Source organism: Chinchilla lanigera, unplaced genomic scaffold, assembly GCF_000276665.1.
Source record: "Chinchilla lanigera isolate Chin_1 unplaced genomic scaffold, ChiLan1.0 scaffold00001, whole genome shotgun sequence".
NCBI classification, from domain to species: Eukaryota; Metazoa; Chordata; class Mammalia; order Rodentia; family Chinchillidae; genus Chinchilla; species Chinchilla lanigera.
Genome location: NW_004955402.1, coordinates 41237731 through 41257259, shown reverse-complemented (window position 1 = coordinate 41257259; position 19529 = coordinate 41237731). Strand labels below are relative to the sequence as shown.

Below are 19529 nucleotides of genomic sequence, written 5' to 3'. Positions count from 1 at the left end.
ATTTGAAGTAAAAAAATATATAGCAGGGAGAAATCTACTCATTAAAGTTCTTATATTCATACTCTATCAGCAGATATCCACACTACACTTAACTTCCTCAAACCATGCAGACTGGAATGTTGGTCCAGTCAAACTATTCCAGACTGCTGAGCAGCTAGATTTAAAATTCTGAGCTATAAACCCCTGTTTTACAATAAAAGGCCTAAGAATTTAAATAAGAATCAAAGAAAATATTTACAGGTATAAAGAAGTGAAAGGCAAGCAAAAATAAAAGTATAATGATACAAAAATTTTAGCTACATTCCTATGCTGACTGCTTATGTTCTTAGAATTAATATAAACCCATAGTTTTATTTTGTATATCGTCATCATAGCACAGTGTTTTTGAAATACCCTTTTTATACAGAATGATGGATATTGAGATGAAATGCTTACATACCTCCCTCAAATTTTTGTCTGAACACAAACTTACTACATTCGTCACTCTACAGTGATATATAGCTATCCCACAGAACAATAGCATGTCAATCCTTAATGTCCTTCTATTTTTTAAAAACAAATCAAGTTGTTCACTTAAAATGATTAACTTCATCATGAATTTCATCTTAATAAAAAATCAAAATATTTCAATATCCAAAGCAATTATTAAGCTATTCTTTCACTTACTTTTCCCTACTGCTTTTTCTTAAATCCAATAATGATTTGATAAAGTGGCATTTTAATATACTAATCAAAATTAGAGGTTATAAAACTTGTTTATAATTTTACAATAGCAAATTGTTAAACAGATTCAGCATGTGACATTTTTACTTAAATCTGTTGGTGATTACTGCTGATGAGAAACATTAATAAATCCAATAACATTTTTCTACACTGCTATTTTGAAATGTCAGCCATTGCTAATCAATAGGCTTCTTTTGTGACTGGTCACAATGGCTCACAAAATGGTCACAATGACTAATTTTTAGATCTCTTTACAGGTCATACCCATAAAAGGCTTGATCCAAAGAGTTATCAGTTCTCCGTGTTCATGCTTCTTGACCAAGGGAGGAACCAATTATATTAATGGCAATAGTTCCACTTTGTTTTTCTAATGCAAGTGATTAAAATGTGATCTTATTTTAGATTAACACTCCCAAATTAAATTGCATCTTAACTGCACTGACATCTGTCATTCAAACAGATGTCATCTCATAAACCCGACAAAGGACAAATTGTTTATATAAATTTGTTGTGTGACAGATGTTTATCAGTCACAACTCTCAGATGTCAAGTTTGTATAATAGTGGGAATTTGGTTGGTACTGTTGAAGTATAGTAATTCACAAAAGAACACAATAATAAAAATTATAATCCTATTAAAATTTCTGTAAAATAGGCTCACTAAAAATGTTATTGAGTTGTTTTAACTTGAAATTTTATGCTAACATAAAAATTCCCATTGGCAAATGAGTAAAACTAGCCTCTTCGAAGTTTTAGGTGAAAGACTTCTTTCAAAAAATGGAAATTATTACAAAGCATCAATGGTCTAAAATGCAATGCTCCTTTCTGTTCATATCATCTTCTTTTACTTATAGCTTTATGGAAAAGTGATGAAGAGAGCTACAGGAAAGAATGAATATTTTCATATTTAGCATTTGAAGGGATTAAGTCTGTTTCAGATTTCAAAAGAGTATGTACATGTGTGGTTGCTTTTGTACAATAGCTATTGCTGGATATGGTAGATGGTTTTTCAAGGAGTAATTAAACGCAAATTAAAAGCTTCTTTGATCTCCATATGACTAACTGGTGAGGGAATCACATCCCAAAATGTGTGCTGACAGGATCCGGCCTAACCCTCGGCAATGAGGCCCAGCAGGAGCCCTGTCTGGGGCTGACTCCTGCCCACCCCGCCGCATTGTCCCCAGTAGTGGGCTGGGGATAGTGAGTTGGGAGTGGCAGATGGTTTCATTTGTTGTACATTTTCACTCTTCACCAACATTTAGGTGAATCCTGTCCACAGAGGAGAGGAAAATACTATTACTGCACCTGTCACTTTTATTTGAAAAAGAACTCCAGCTCACAAAGACTGCAAAAAACTTGTTAAGTTTGGCTTTAGCCTCTAAACAGTGTTGCGAAGGCAAGGCGACCACTCTCTAGATAACTACACAAAGCTTTCAATTGGTCTTTACGCTTTCTACTTTCCTTGTCTTTAAAGTTAAACTCAAAAGGCTTTAAAGAAAGCAACTCATATTTGAAGAAAATGATTCTCAAAAAGTATATTCTTAAAATGTGCGAGATCATTTACTGGCCTCATGATTATATATCGTCAAGTACAAATATCTAAATATTAAGAAGTATCAAAATATTAACACCAGAGGGACCTAAGTTCTTATTTTTCTTTCTCAAATCAAGCTTTCTTTCTTTCCTTTTTCTTTGTCTTTTTGAGACAGGATCTCACTATGCAGTTCAGGCTGGCCTTGAATTCACAATGATCCTCCTGCCTCAGCCTCAAGAGTGCTGGGATTACAGGTGTGTGCCATCACGCCCAGCTCAAATCAAGCTTTCTTAAAGTGATATTTTAAAATAAAATATTATATCAATAATCACATATCTCCGTTTCACTATTCCTTTTCCAATTTTAAAAACAATAATGAAAGATTTAATTTTAATTTAAGCATTTGTACATTCTTAAATATGACATCAATATTTGATAAAAAATCATAGCAGATAGAAAGTCTGCAATATTTGTTTTTACATATTAAGATGCAAATCTTAATATCTTAGTAACATTACATGTTAAGATATGCATACTTTTCAGTAACACATAGGCAGATGCTTACATCTGCACTATCACATGACAATCCAGGCAAGTCATGCCTTTCCAGGCGACCCTGAAATTCTGAGGATGACCACTGCTCTTGGTTGCTAATTTAAAAATTACACATCTGCACTGCAACTCAAAGGATTTCAAGAAAAATTCAGAAACCTCTTTATAAATTTCTACTTTAAGCACAATGCCACAAATGTACAATGTGTTATTTTAAATCTATACATTCATAAATGTAGTGTATTCTGATTTCCACAAAGCATCTGAAAAAATCTTTTGGGGTATTATTGTGAATAAGATGAAGAAATCTGAGTTGGGTGACACTGCAAGGAAGAGCTTACAGGTTCAGTTACAAAAAATCACTCACACCTTGAGCGTGCAATCAGGGCTGTTGACTACATGGAGAAGCTCTCAACCCATGTGGGGCCCAGTCTGCAATTAACTAGTGTACACAAGCAGCATAGGAGGCTTGTTCATCACATTCACAGGAGACATAAGATGAGAAGGATAACCAGTGTACCAGATGGAAAAGATTCCTAATCTAAATGATGAATTGAACATAACACGATATAAATAAAAAGGATAAATATTAAGTCCTATTTCTTAATTGGGATGGCCTGAATTAATAGTACTGTATGTAAAAATTGACAGCTTAAGAAACTGGTATAGGATGTCATCTGTAGAAAAGCAATTTAATAGAATTACAGTATCCAGACAAAGGAAAGCAATCGTTCTATAATATATATGCTGGTGTGACAGCATGGTTCATTCTGGGTGTCAAGTTCTGAGGAATCTCACTAACAAACTGGAATAAGTACAGACAGAACAGGAAAGAGTCTGGAAAGTAGATCATAGGAGACGTTATTGAAGAACAAAGAAAACACGGAAGGAAGCCATATTCTTTCTCCCGCCCTCCATCTCTTCCTCCCTCTCTCTCTCTCCCTTTCTCCCTTTCTCTTTCTTGCTCTCACTAGTTCTCTTGAACAGAAGAAAGAAAGAAAGAAAGAAAGAAAGAAAGAAAGAAAGAAAGAAAGAAAGAAAGAAAGAAAGAAAGAAAAAGAAAGAAAGAAAAAGAGGAAGAGAGAGAGGGAAGGGGGAAGAAGAGGGAGGAAGGAGGAAGAAGAGGGAAGAAGGAGGAAGGAAGGAAGGAAGGAAGGAAGGAAGGAAGGAAGGAAGGAAGGAAGGAAGGAAGGAAAAGAAAGATGGATAGCGGAAGGTGGAGAGAGAAGGAAAGAGAAAATATGCTCGTTTGATTTTTACTCTACTTATAACTGACAACTTCTTTTCCTAGTATATTACCTGAGGAGAAAATTTTGAATTAAGAATAAAAGCCTTTGTGCTCAATAGATGATTTCTAAGAAACCATGAAGAAATTCAGGATGCTAATAAATTTAATTATCTTTCTGTGTATTAAAAGTGACTATAAAATATCAGGCAGAAGGACTCTTCAAAACTTGACATCTATTTTAAAATCTGTTTTTCCCCTTTAACATGGTTTTTGCAGTAAAAGTGATCATTCACAGGTATGACATAAAGTCTGTGACTTATGAGACACTGTTGTCATTACTTTTCTGAATTACAACTTTTGGTCATATGGGTTTGATATCAATTATAAGGGCAATTCATATAATATACAGATATATAATAGTGTGCCACAATCTAATGGAATTCACTTTTATCTGTGAGGTTTTATCACACAGCTCACAAAAGGCTAAACTTTAGTTTATCCTGGAGGTTATTCACTCACAGGAAAAGCCACCCCCTGCCCCAAACTCTTACCCAAAAACTTTGGTTTTTTTCCTAGCAGAAATAAAATATAATATTAAATCCAAAATTAAACGTAATTCTTTATAATTTTGTGTTGTGTGTGTTGGTGTGTTACTTGGGTAGTTTTGTATGAACACAAAATATAAATTCTAATTTGTCTAAGAATACACATAAAATTATTTTATATACTTAATATCTGTGTTTTTATATCAAGAAAACAGAAAGTGTTTTTTCACATTTACATATTTCCTGTACTATGGGAAAAAACAATTAAATAGAAGTTTCTGGGCCGGGGATATAGCTGAGTGGCTTAAGTACTTTCCTGGCAAGCCTGAGATCATGAGTTCGATTCCTGGTACATTAAAAAAAAAAAAGTTTCTCTATCACATAGAAAGAAAACAATATATCATAGTGAACATATTTGTTTCTTTTTTGTTTTGGAAAGCTTTTTTAAATCACCTGGTTTTAAACAAATTACTTCCTTACTACAACCATAAAATCTAGAGGCAAACAGTCTAGTTTCAAATCCCAGCTTTACAATTTCCTATCTGTGGGCTTTATGTACCTTATTTTCCTTTACTATAAAATGGAAGTGATAATAAGGACTTATCATACGAGGTGTTTTGAGGATTTAAAAGCACCTAAGGCACAGTGCGACATATTACTCAATCAATGCTAGTAAGTCATTGTGATGGTGTCACAATTTCCAAAATATTGTTTGCTAAGACTGCATTAATTACTATTTGCCCAATCCCCTAAAAGGTACTACATGCAAACAGCCTATATAAACACATGGTAAAGAACAAAAGTGCTTTTATTGGAAAATATCACTAAGAAAGATTTGATACCAAGGCAACAGTTGATTAAAGTAATTTAAGTCATAGTATCGCTGATACTTTATATTTAATTCATTTAAATTCACAAACACTTTCTTGAGCAAAATCTATCAATATTAAGTACATCTGCAATTATAAAGGCCTAAACCTTTTTCTAATGAGAACTAAATATTCAAGTGCTACATAATAGCCATCTTTTGTCCTTGCTCTTGTCCCTTTTTCACTTTTTCTCAGGCAAGTTTCCTCAGGCCTGGCCTGCAAACAAATGAAGTTGGACACATTAAATCTCGATGTGTGCTCGCTTCAGTAGCACATATACTAAAATTGGAACGATACAGAGAAGATTAGCATGGCCCCTGTGCAAGGATGACATGTAAATTCGTGAAGCATTCCATATGTTTTCATGTGGGAACATACATTATACAGTCTAAAATACAGGATTTTGAACTAATGCTGATTCAAGTCGTGTTGTCTTATCGTATTGTCTTTTCAAAGTGCTACCAGCTGAAAAGGGAAGCATTATGTTTACAAATCCATTTTGAAATGTTTGCCAAATTTTTGGTAGTATCTTTAATAAAGATGTCTGTCTCCAGCATCCAAAAAAATAAAAAATAAATAAATAAATAAATCTGGACGTGTGTCTCAGTTTTCACTGGACAACTAAAAGCATGTTTTCTTGGAGCTACCGCTGCTGCATCTACTCACAAGAACACAATGTGATGCTACACTCTCCCCCGCAGGGTCGTGCACTGAAATGTCAGGCTTCCTGGACAAACTGCGTTTCCTCCATTTTGATCTCTCTCTCCATATGAGCCACCTTCTCTCTCCTGAAGTCTACCATCAAATCCAAGAGGTTTCTCTTGGACAGTGGTTCACTAATACCTCTAACTCTAAAAAGATACCAAGAGCCCAGCTTTCATTAACATGGCCAAGCTCACCAGGGCAAAAAGGGATAATGCAGAGAGGGCAGAAAATGTGACCAAAGACCCATGACCAAACAGGGATTCACACCCTGACAGGAAACCAGCACCATCATCCACCACTACATCTCCACTACCTACTGCAAACGCCAGTGTAAAATTCAGAAAAGGGCCTGCTCAGAGTTATAAGAGTTCAGGTCTTTGCTTGAACAAAAAACAACTGTTATGAGATATATTTGTTCCAGGTATTTTTTCCTATCTTCTTTCAGTTAAATCCTATAGCATTTCCTAATTCTGTCCCTAACCTCCCTAATTCTGAAAACATAATGTTTTCCAAGACAAAAAGACAGAATGAAAATCAATGCTAATTCAGTAGAGTTATGTCCTTAAATCTAGTCCAAGTCTAATTTTCACAATATCAAAAGACTTTTTTTCTGGAAATAAGCCTATTTATCCTCACTAATCTGTTCATATACTTTTGAGCTACTGAATACCAAGAAGAAGAGGGGTGTTTAAGGAGATACATGCCATATAGTATAGGACACATATAATAAATACACATAACATGTAATATACAAAGAGTGCTTATGGATTGTAACTAAATAATTCAGCTAATAAACATTTGTTAAGAAGCCATGTTATTAGGGCACTATTCCAGTGCTAGAAATACAAAGAGGTAAAAGATATGCTAACCTGTGACTTTAGAAAGCAAGTGAAATGATAACAATAACCTAAGAGGTATATCACTGCTACAAAATACAGTTCTACATAGCAGCAATAATGAATACAATGAACTAGAAGATCTTACACAAGCAAAATCCAACAGAACTTCATGGAAGATGATACTTCAAGCTGGTTTTGAAGGGGACTCTTAGAATTTAACCGCACGTGTGAGAAAGCTGAGAGTATATACAGTCAAACAGGGGAACACATCCAGAGTACGCATCATGAGATAGCAGGGTACTTATGCTGGAGAAACAAAGTATTGTGCTAGCAGCTGATGATGTTACAGACAGTCATTGAAGGGCCCAAAGTATCTCACTAAAGTGTCTGGATCTTCCACCACAGTTAACGGATAGCCAATAAGCAGCAGAGAGTAAAAGATGATGAACTGACTACTAAAACTCTCATCTTACTGGAAGACATGAACTGGGCAAGAGAATGGAGACAGGGAGATGTTTGTGAGAGAAATTAACAATAATCTAAAGAATAAAATAAACTCCTTGCCACAGGATTTCTCTATGGAATGTTTTATGAGATCTGGTATCAATTACACATAGACACATTGGCTAGTGAGAAAGCTAGAATTTTTCCTCAGTTTCTAATCTGGATGTCGGGTAATTAATCATACAATTAGTAATGCCTTTAGCTTGGGTATGGTGGTGCACACCTGTAATCCCAGTATTAAGGGAGGCTGAGGCAGAGGTGGTGGATCACTGGGAGTTCGAGACCAGCCTGGGCTCCATAGTGAGTGAAGGTCAGCCTAAACTACATGGCAAGACTCTGTCTCAAAAAAAAAGAAATGTCTTTAACTGAGGTGTAAGTATGAAAAGAGGTGAGTTTTGTTTTTAGAAAAAACATGAGCTCATTTTCCTGGTATTTACAAGACTTCAGGCAAAAGGAAGACAGGAATCTCATACTTAAAACAGAAGCTTAGGTTACACATACAGATTTTGAAAGTCATTAGCATGCAATTGGTAGCTGAAACCAAAGAATGGAGAAAATAAATCACCAAGGGAGGAAGTATGAGGAAATAAAATGACTGTCACTTTTTTATAGCATCAAACTTGTCATATTTTAAAATTCATATCAGAAACTTTCAAAAACAACATATAGGCGCAGCTTTCATTTCATACCAATATACAACTGAAACCAAACATTACACATTAAATGTTTTGCATGGCATGTGGTTCAATGACAGAGTGCTTTCCTAGCATACTCAATATCCTTGGTTCAGTCTCTAGAACTGAAAAATAATTACATATTCTTCTTCCTGATTAAAAAAGAAAATATAAGCCACAGAGCACCACGTTCCAGAATGGTGGCAGCGGCTGCACCAGGTTCCAGAATGGCGGCGGCATAGAGAATTTGTTCCTCAGAATCAGGTTCAGAGTGCTCAGAGATCCAGGCACTCAATCCCTATGGTAAAGACAGAAGAAAGCCTTGCTACTGCTCCAGGTGGCAGCAGACCTTGGCATTATCCCCATGGCGTTGATTTTGGGTGCATACAGAACGCAAGAGTTCTGAGGTTAAGAAGGCTTCCAGCTCCATTTCAGAAAGCCTGGGAGGACAGTGTGCCCCTGAAAGCGCAGTGTATGAAGCTGTGAGTGTGAAGCGAAAGATGCTGTGGAGACCTCAGAAGTTTGGAAAAGCCAGGAATGTGGATTGTCTAAGGAAAAGTTGCAAGGAAGGAGCAAGGTGGTCCCAAGAGAAAAGCTGTGGGAGCTGTAACCACTGAAGTGCCATAGGGGTGGACTCACGCAAGCACTTTGGAACTCACCATGTGCCACAGATTGCTTCAGATGCTGGACATGGAACTACAGGACATAACGTTAGCCTTGCTGGATTTTGGACTTGCTTTGGTCCCAATGCTCTGTATCTCCCTGTTTGTATCTTTTGGAATGGTAATGTTATTTTGTGCCATTGAATGTTGTAAGTGTTTAACTTTTCATTTGTATAGGGGTTCACAGCTAAGAGTTTGCTATACATCTTGGAGGAAACTTGGGACTTGGACTTTTCAACAATGCTGAAACTATTAGGACTTTGGAAACTTACAGATGGACTAAATGCTGTTTGTATAAAGGGATGTACATGAGCCTTTGGGGGGCCAGGGGTGGATATTATGGCTTGTGCCTGCATGTCCCCCCAAATCCTCATGCAGTCATGGGGCAGGTTTCTAGATATTTGATTAATCCATAGTCCAGTGCTGGGATTATGGGTGTGAGTGCTACACCCACCCTGGGGCAGATAGTTTGCACATGTAAGGGAGAGAAAGAGGCTGCTTAAAGCCCCTCCTCCCTTTTGCTCTTGTTGCTTTGCTGTTCTGCCTCCATAAACAGTTGCCCTGTGCCATGTGCTACACTGCCTTGGAGCCAGCCAAGTATGGACTGAAACCTCCACAAACTGTGAGCTAAATAAACCTTTCCTTCCTTAATTTTGGGTGTTGGATATTTTGTCCCAGCAATAGGAAAAGTAACCAAGACAGGAAGGGTCTCTCATTTTTTGATGTACATTTGTAATCTAAGTAAATACACCTGGAGTCCCGTCAGCTGAGTGGTCTTGGGGAATATGCATCTGGACACTGTCAATATATGGCTGTTAGATCAAAACATGAATCTAGATGAGCTCATCCAGGGATGTGAATAACACATAAAAGAGGATGAGGAACCAAACTGCAGGACACACCAGTTTGACATCAGTGAAGGAGAAGTCAATGGACCCCATGGAGGACTGGGAATGACTGAGGTAAAAGGGAAACCAAGAGAATGGTATTCCAGAGACCAGAGTATTTGGAAGAAGACAGAGTTTCAAGAAAGGGGAATAATCAGTTATGTCCAATGCTGCATAAAGGGTGAGAAGAATGAATCTCAAGAGATACCCATTGGATGTGTTGATATGAATGTTAATATTGACTCTAACAGTATACTTTTTGTAGAAATGTTGAGAGGAAAAGACTGACTAGATGGGTTTAGGAAAAGTAGGAGGAGAAAGGACAAATAAACAGCTTTTGGAACCCTAAAAAAACAAGACAATATAAAATTACTTGGAATGGCATATTTCACTCACTGAACTATAAACCTCAGACTTTTATTTTTAATACATATTTTCATGTAAATTATGTGAAGATTAAGTAGTTTCAGTTACTTTATAATTACCCAATGGCCTTAATATAGTGAACACATATATTTTTAGCAGCTAACGTGCTGAAGTCAAGAGCAAGGATAGTGATAATTAAAAAAAAAAGAGATTTAAAATTAATGGGGATCTGGTACTGCTTCTAAATTTTCAAGTATAAATTAAAGATTAAGAAATAGCCAGGCATGGCAGCACAGACCTACAATTCTAGCATTCTGCCTGGGCAACTTCGTGATTTAGGGAGATCCTTTCTCAAAATAAAAAATAAAAAGGGCTGAGAGTGTACCTCAGTGCCAAGGCTTTGGGTTCAATCCCCAGTATCAATCAATCAGTCAGTCAATCAATCAATCAATGCAGAGGGTGCAGGTATAATAATTCTTATTCTAGTTCCCAAATTAAAACTCCTGACTCTTGCTAGGAAAATATGTCTTATTTCTGAATATGCAGTGTCCCATATGTTTTTCTGTAGAGCTTATCTGGATGTTAACATAGTAAATTTCCTATCTTGCAGCCATAAAAATATATATGAACTCCTTATGAAAAGAGCTTTTAGTAAGTAGTAAATTGAGCAAGTCAATATTTAGTCTCAGACTTGACATCCTTTTCAGTTGTAATGTAACAGAGATGTTGATATTAGCGTACGAATATATGAAGTATATTAATTCAGTTTCTCTTACCTTCCTCTACTTTTTCTTTATAGTTTATCTCATCCCCTAACATACTGCATATTAACTTATTTGTATTGTCTGCCTCCTCCCACTAGAATCTAAGCTCCATGAGGATAAGTATTGCTGCATATTTTGTTTAGTTCCTATCCCAAACAGTGTTTGGCACTGGGGTGCTTGAAATATATTTAATGAATGAATGAATGAATGAATGCATGAATGACTATGAAAATTCCTACAAATGATTCAGAATAAAATATATACAATAATACTATGCTTGATCATTGCTAGATCTTTTCATCTTAAATTGTGTTACATAGATTCTTGCATCTGAGAGGTCAAATAACATGTTTTAAGCCACCGAGTATCGATTATGAAAGTTTTTAATGGGGGATGGTATTAATTGATTTGATTATGAGCAGAAAAAGAAAACCAGCCTTTAAGGTCCTATGTACAAAAATTCTTGAATCTACAATTCAAGAAAAAAATAAAGGCATGTTTATAGAAAATTATACAATTCACTGTAAAATAAGATGCCTTTCCAGAAAAGTAAACTTTATATTAATAAAATATATATCTTCAAAGAATTAGATCTAAAATATGTATCTGTAGAACGCAACAGTGGTGGGGAGACTAACATACAGAGGTTTTGTCAACACTAAATATACAATACCAGCAAAATGCACTTATTCTGAGCATCTATTAATCAGTAACAGGGAGAAATCTATTTGCCCCTGAATTAGTAATTAAAGTGGAACTAATTACCATTTTATAAAAAAATACATCAAAAGGTATTTGATCCATGTATCACTGTTATTTTTGCCATAAAGAATTGAATGTGTCCACTACCTAGTTGCTGATCTAATGTCAAGCTATCCTTTCCGACAACTGTAGTGACCCTCAGCCCTTTATCACTGTTACATGGTCAGTTTGCATCCCTGCTGCACTGAACAACAGACAGGACACCGAAGTGTGACCCTTGGAAGAACAGAGTAAATTTCCTAAAGGAATACATGTAGGATACAATGCTTCTAAGATTTTTTCAGTCAATTAGGAAATTAAAATACAGCAGTCAGAAGGTCTATTACTTCATTCTCTACTAGAACGCCATCTTTTACCATGAACAACACTATAAGAAAAAAATTAAGTCTTAGAAAAGGTCTACTTGAAAAAATTAGATTATGATTGACCTAAATTTTTTCTAGATATGTCAGCTGTTAAAAAGATTTACTCCATCTAATTTCATTATGTTAATATCATTATATAAACAGCATGTACAAATATTGGTATGTTATAGCTATATAACGTTTAAATTATAATGCTACAATGTATACTTAAAAGGGCAAACAGGTATATGGCAATATTTATAAGACTATGAAATTATAATCTACAAATAACTGTAAAACCTGAAGAATTCAACGGAGAAAGTACATTTCTTATGTATACTGTACAATATTTTTAAAATGTAGAATACATGTCAATATTTTCCTGCATAACAATATTAATCCACCAAAATGGCTACCACAGCTGTGATATATAATTTGAAATATAATAATTAAAAGAAAGAATTTGATGAACCTGAAGAGAGAACATTAAGTAAATCTCAGTGTGTACGTTGACCACCGTACACTGGCATTACCTTGTAGAGCCGATCAATAGAGATTCACTTTAAAAAGAGATATAGAAAGAAGCTGCAGCATATTTTTTAAATGACAAGGTGAAGGTTTAAATCATCTCAATCAAGACTCAATTTTTTTCCTCCCAGTTTTTCCAGCTGTTCTCTTTCAGTTAAGACTCTTCATCTCAAATAAATTTCATTAGTTCCAATTGATCATAGGCAACACTTACACAGCTTCGTCCACACTACTTTACTTTTATAAGGCAACATCACCAAAGACAGCTAGGATCTGATTCAAGTGTCCTAACACTCATACTTCATACATCCTCACCCAAAGAAAAATTTCAGAAAAAACTACTCTGCATTTAGCAAATGCATTGTATTTCACATTTTATTGTTATCTTGGTCAGACTGTTTCTAAGAATTAAGTCCCAGATTACTGCAAAAAATAAAACTAATATAGTAATACATATTAGCCTAAATATAGCTTCCAAATAAGAATTCACTCAAAATAACTACTACAATTTAATTTAGAATTATTTTATGAAGAGATATTATTAGGACAATCCCTTTTAAATGTCTGAAAAAATTAATTAAATTTTTCAAAGGGAATGGCTAACCAGGCCAGCTTTTCCTTCTGCAATACTAATACTCTATAATACTGGCTATCCTAAAATAAGATTATTGTGTTTGAAACAGGTTTCTTTCAATCCACTGACCATATTTTTCATAATGCAATTTATACAAGGTTCCAGTCAATAACAAGAAATATGATTTTCTTCTAAACCTTCACAAAAATCTATAGCACAGCTTAATCAAGCCACACAATCTAAAGGTAACTTGAACGATCTACAGACTGCAGCATGCTAGTTGCTTTGACAACACGTTAAGGCAGCCTTTTAGTTATTTAAATTCTTTGGATATTGAACATTCTTGTTTTTTGTACTCATGGCATGAAATGAATACATCAACTGACAAAAGCCATTCATCACACATGTTTAACCAAATGTCTTAGAGATTAAAACATAGTGCATGTAGTATTCACTCTCCAAACTAGACTTGAATTTTTAACCTCCTTGATTTTGTTAACAATAAACTAAGAATGCTATATATAATGTGATCTCATAAATTTGGTAGTACATAATTCAAACTTCTTAATTAATTTAAGTAATTAATACTAACTTGACTGCTCAAATATTCAGCTTTTATTTCAGAATATAATTGAATTTGACAATGAGTTACACAACTAATTTTTATCAACTAAAATGTCTAATTTTACAGGGAACTAAAATATAAGAACATATAACAACAGAAAAATGAATAAAAACAAGAGATTAGAAAATGGGCTGCAAATGAAATGAATGTCCTTAAATAGCTACTAAAATAAATTGTGTAGTTGTAAGGTGCTAAATCATTTGAGAAGGGTTGAAGGTTCCTGAAATCATTTATACTTAAATTGGATATTTTTCATTAAACAACTTCTATATCACAAAGAATTAAAAAGTAACAAGTAATAGCCACCACTACAAGGTTTCCCTTTTTAAAACATGAAATATGGTCCAAAGCTTTTAAGACCTTTGACTTACTGGATGCAAATACAACTCATTAATACATAATGATAGTGGTTATTCAACACCTTTATCAAAAGATGTTGCCCCACTCAGGCAATACTTATTTTGTAGCACAGAGCTATTACTTTTTTAATGCAGGCTTTGCAAGTTTTCAAAGGATATAATTAGGTCTTAAACTTCTTTCTCAAGAAAAAAAAGTTCAAGGCACTTAAGTGGTAATAGTAAAAAACAGATCATACATGTTTAAAAATTTTTTTTAATTTAAAAAAAATTTTCCCTTTAACTTTGTTACAAATTTGACTTATATTACCTGCACATGCTTTTTTAAAAAATGTTACTACCATTATTTTAATATATTGCTTTACAATACTTAGAAATTTTAATCAGACTTTAGTTATTAGCCATGTATACCAAAAAAGATTCTAACACTTAATGTCAATAAAATTATATAGGTCTTTTTAAAGTCTTGTGTGCATACAAAGAAACTTAGCTGAGTGAATGCAGAAATTTTGTAATTAAAAATAAAATTTGTAAAAAGGCAGGCTAAACATACTCCATATGTGGGCTTCCTAAAATTGACTATTAGGCCTGATAAATAATGACATACACAGGTAAAAATGTTCAATATCCACACACAGTAAATAGATTTAAAAAGCAGCATTGAAGTTTATTGTACAAAGATGACCTGTAATTTTCCTCGTGTCACTTATACTGCTGCTATTACAACTACAATATTCTTGTGTTTGCCTTGTAATTACATCTTTGATAAACTAATGAATGTATTCCTCTATATGTTCCAAAGCTTTAATAATGCTCCAGTTTCCGAATTAAAAGGTCTCAAATGCACAGCTAGCAGCAATGAGTGAACCCAGACCAAATAAGCAGTTACACGCTTCACCTCAAGATCAAAAAGGATATTAAAGAGACTGATAAAACTAAAAACACCATCAATGTAAGTTTCTATCCTGTCCATCAAAATTATTCATCCCTATGTAAATGATCTAAAAAACATCTGGCAATATTGAAGAAAGCTCTATCCAGTTTAGGTTAAAAATATTCCTGCTTACCAGTGGTAATGTCATCATCCACAAGGTCATGCTCTTCCTCTTGGACTTTGGTTTCTGGCCCTGAGGCATCAGGAGCAGAGGTGATAGTTTGCATGGCTTCTGCTGTAACTCCAGCTAAAACAAATAGAAATCACATAGTTTAAAAAAAAAAACAGAGAGAGAAACAGTAGGCTAAACTTGTAAAACTTTTTACTCACTAAATGCAAATACATTAAAAATTAAATACGAAACATTCACCAAAACGGAAGAGGAACAAATCAATGCATAAAATATTCATATGTGCTATTTATTTATATGCATCTGTATACATGGGTATATTTACTTTTAATAAAGTTCTGGGGGAAAAAAAAGATGTTGGAGTCAATTACATCTTTACTTAATTCCTTTCATCCATGTTTTTGCTAGTTATTCTAACTGATTTAGGCACAATTATGCAACAAAGAGGAAAAAGTGAGAGTATTTTAAAGGTTTACTTCTCTTTAATATTAGTTTGTTTATGAGTTGGGGGTTAGGTAGGAAGGATAATGACAAAAGAGATACTTATGCCCTGAGTCTAAACTAGAGATGTGAAAATGCACTCCCCAAGAAGAGTATCACATTTCCCTCAAAGAGGGAGTTACAGATAAAGTCAGAAAACTATCATATAGAAAGAAATTAACTGCAAGCGCACAAGCGGAAAACATCATGGGGCCAAAGGCTCCCATTCTGTAAATTACCTGAATTTACAGAATGTTGCTAGTTCACACAAATGTCTTTTCCCCACACAATCTCGCGTTTCTAATGATATGCTCTGTCATTAATATGCATCTACCACATTATTTTTAATTTGGCAATGAATAGTAGTATGTATGAATTTTTTCTTATGGTTATCAACAGATATTGCTCAATCATAGCATATAAAATTCTCACTATTAAAGTTTACTTAGAAGTTAAATCTTCTAATCAAATCTTCTTAAGAGGCACTTTAATGTTGGCCTATACAAGACATATTCAAATATGTTTAAAAGAAAACATTATAAATATTCAGAGTATTCTTTTCTTCCAAGGTATAGGAACTTGCACAGTTGCATGTAAAGTTCATCACAGCTGTCTCAGGTTTGCCAAAAGCATCAAAAGGTGAGGAATTCTAGTTATTAACCCCCAAAATGGGCTGACCAGCAAACGGTTCCAAGCCCTAGCAACTTCATATGAAGAACATAACATATTATTTTAGCATCAACACTTGTTCAGAGATGTTATTAAATAAAAAAAGAATAATACTAATAAGTGATCCCTGATGAGTAGCAAATGATAAGCCACCTCTTCGCAGAAGCATTTTTACTGTGAGATTTACAAAATGTGTTAACATGAAGGAGATTTACTAGGAAATCAGTATTAAGTTAATTACTTAATTAAAGAGATCTATCAGTAAAATAATCACAAAGAGAATGTAATAGGAAGGTAAATGTCACATTCTAAATTAGAGATGTTGTTCAAATACAAACTCAAAGATCATTTTTTCATATAATTAAATTAAAATATAAACTTTAAAATATCTGCTCTAATTCTTTATAATACTTGATAATTTTGAAAGGGACAAGAGAAATAAGAAAAAGATATTAAGGAACAATTTCTATGGTAACAACAATTGTTAGTATTTTCTTATAAAATTAAGACAGCCAATGAAAATAAAGTGACATCAAGGGATAACATGTTTGCAAATCCATTTACATTTATCTTATTTAATCACAGGGCTAAGGAATTGTGCAACATAACACAGCTACAGCATAGAGATGCAGATTTTGTGACTTCAAACCCCAAATCTTTTTACCACCATTTCCTTCCATGACTGAGTGACCTGCAGAAGGGAAGGTATTATAGAACATCACAGCATAATCATGGAAAATCATATGATACTGAGCGGAAATACTACATGTCCTCCATGGAGTTTCTATACTGTGTCAAGTAGCTATTCCACTGAGAGGATTCAGTAGTTTAGGATAAAGCTTAAAGAGCAAATTGTGTATTTCAAAGTACCTGAGCATGAAAGACAAGCTATGCTGAAACTAGATCTTTGGCAGATGTTTTCCAAAACAAACTAAGGGTTATAAAATCCTCGACAGAAAAACAAAACAACTACAGACCGGTATTTTCCAAAAAGATAGTCTCAAACATCTTTAATGAAATGTAAATAAGCAGAACTCAGCACTTATAAAAAAATTATATATTATAGCCAAGTAGAGTTTATTTTGAGGAAATAAGTGTGGTTTACTGTATTTTATAAAAGATAATCAGTGTAACTGAAAATATTAATAGGCTAAAGAAGAAAATATCACATCTATCTTTGACAAAACTTAAAAGCCAACCTTGATTATTTTTAATTCAGGAAAAACATGAATAGAGGACAATTTACTCAACTTGATAAAGAGTATGTGCTAAAAATGTAGCACTAACATTTACGCTGATGAAAATCTAAATGCTTTCATCCTACGATCAAAAATAGGTAAATATGTCCACCCTCACCATTCTTTCTTTACAATTTCCCAACGAAACAATTCAAGAAAATGAAATAAAACATATAAACAAAAGAAAATAAAGCATATAATGTTTGGAAAATATAACTTGTCCAAATGTGATATTTAAGATTCAGAGATACAGTATTTAGGTAGTTGGCAAAGTATTTCACTTGTACTGAGCAAAGACACTGGCTTTGTTGGGTCTTTAACTTGCAAATCTATCATCAAACTTTTCACCTTCTACAATTACATGAGTCAATCTCTTATCCATCAAATTGGTTGTATCTCCTTGAAAAACCCTGACTTCTATATCCTATTCAATGATAAAATACTTATTTGCATGGAAAATCTCAGAGGAATCTTTAAAACAAAGCAAAACAAACAATGAAACAAAACTAACAAAACTAATAATTGACTTTAGAAAGGCTACAGAGCAATTAGACAAGAGAAAGAAAGAAAAGAAGTAACGGTCGGAAAGTAAGAAGTCAAATTATTATCTGCAGATTACATGATACTCTACATAGAAGACCCCCCCCAAAACTCCAAATAAGCAAATTCAGTAGCATAACTGGATAACAAGTCAACACTCAAAAATCAATAGTCTTCCTGTAAACAAATAACAAACTCACTGAGAGAAAAATTAGAGAAACATCTTTCACACTACCATCCAAAAAGATGAAATACCTAAGAGTCAATCTAATAAAGGGTGTAAAAGACCTCTACGTGGAAAATTACAGTATTCTGAAAAAGGAGATTGAAGTGGATATCAAAAAATGGAAAGATATACCTTGCTCTTGGGTAGGAATAACCAATACAGTGAAAAGGCTATATTTCCAAAACTGTTATAGTGATTTAATGCAATTCCAATCAAAATTCCAATAGCATATCTCACAAAATTAGAGAAAATAATCCTAAAATTCATTTAGAACCAGAAGGAACCTAGAATAACAAAGGCAATTCTTGGAAACAAAAGCAAGGCAAGGGGCACTACAATCCCTGACTTGAAATTATAGTCTAAAGCTACTGAGATAAAAACTGCAGGGTATTGGCAAAAACAAAAATCATACCTGAAGATCAATGGAACAGATTAGAAGATGTAGAAACAGAAATACTCAGTCACCTTTTCTTTGACAAAGGTGCCATACACATTCACTGGAAAAAAGATAGCCTCTTTAATAAATGGTACTACAAAAACTGACTCTGCACATGCTAAACATTAAAGTTGGACTCATATATTTCACAAAGCACTAAACTAAATTTGAAATGGATCAAAGATCTAAATATTAAAACAGAAACATTAAATATGCTAGAAGATAGAATAGGTAAAACTCTTGAAGACATTGGTGTAGGCAAAGACTTCATGAATAAAACCCCCATAGCTCAGGAACTGTCACAAAGATTCAACAACTAAGATCTCACCTTATTAAAAAGGTTTTACACAGCAAGAAAAATGACCAACAGAGTGAAGAGACAACTCACAAAGTGGGAAAAAGTGTTCACCAGTTGTTCCTCAAAGTATTACTACTGATAACACATAAAGTACTCAGAAAAATTAGACCTCCCAAATTTAAAGACCCAAAAAGGGCATCTGAGATGTATATACACTTCTCAGATGAAAAAATACAAATGCAAATAAATATATGAAAAAATGTCCAACATCACTGGTCATTGGACAGATGTAAATTAAAACAACACTGAGATTCCATCTTACCCCAGAAAGAATGGCTATCATCAAGGAATCAACCAATAACAAATGCTGGGGCTATGAGGGAAAAGGAACCCTTCTCCACTGCTGATAGGAGTGTAGACTTGTGCAACCATTGTGGAAGTAAGTGTGGAGATTCCTCAAAAACTAGGATTGGAGGTCCCATTTGACCCAGCTATTCTCCTGCTGGGTATGTTCCCAGAAGAATTAAAGACATCGTAC

The 19529-nt window shown here is 34.1% G+C and overlaps 1 protein-coding gene across 2 annotated transcripts in view; it reads right to left on the bottom strand.

Moving 5' to 3' along the window:
* The window catches only part of Wdr7 (WD repeat domain 7), a 365823-nt gene that overhangs the window by 180458 nt on the left and 165836 nt on the right, over positions 1-19529 (bottom strand). For both annotated transcript variants that reach the window (XM_013510978.1, XM_013510979.1), the window contains one exon: positions 15108-15221. In XM_013510978.1, the coding sequence (XP_013366432.1) occupies positions 15108-15221 (114 nt within the window). The remainder of the gene's footprint in view (positions 1-15107; positions 15222-19529) is intronic.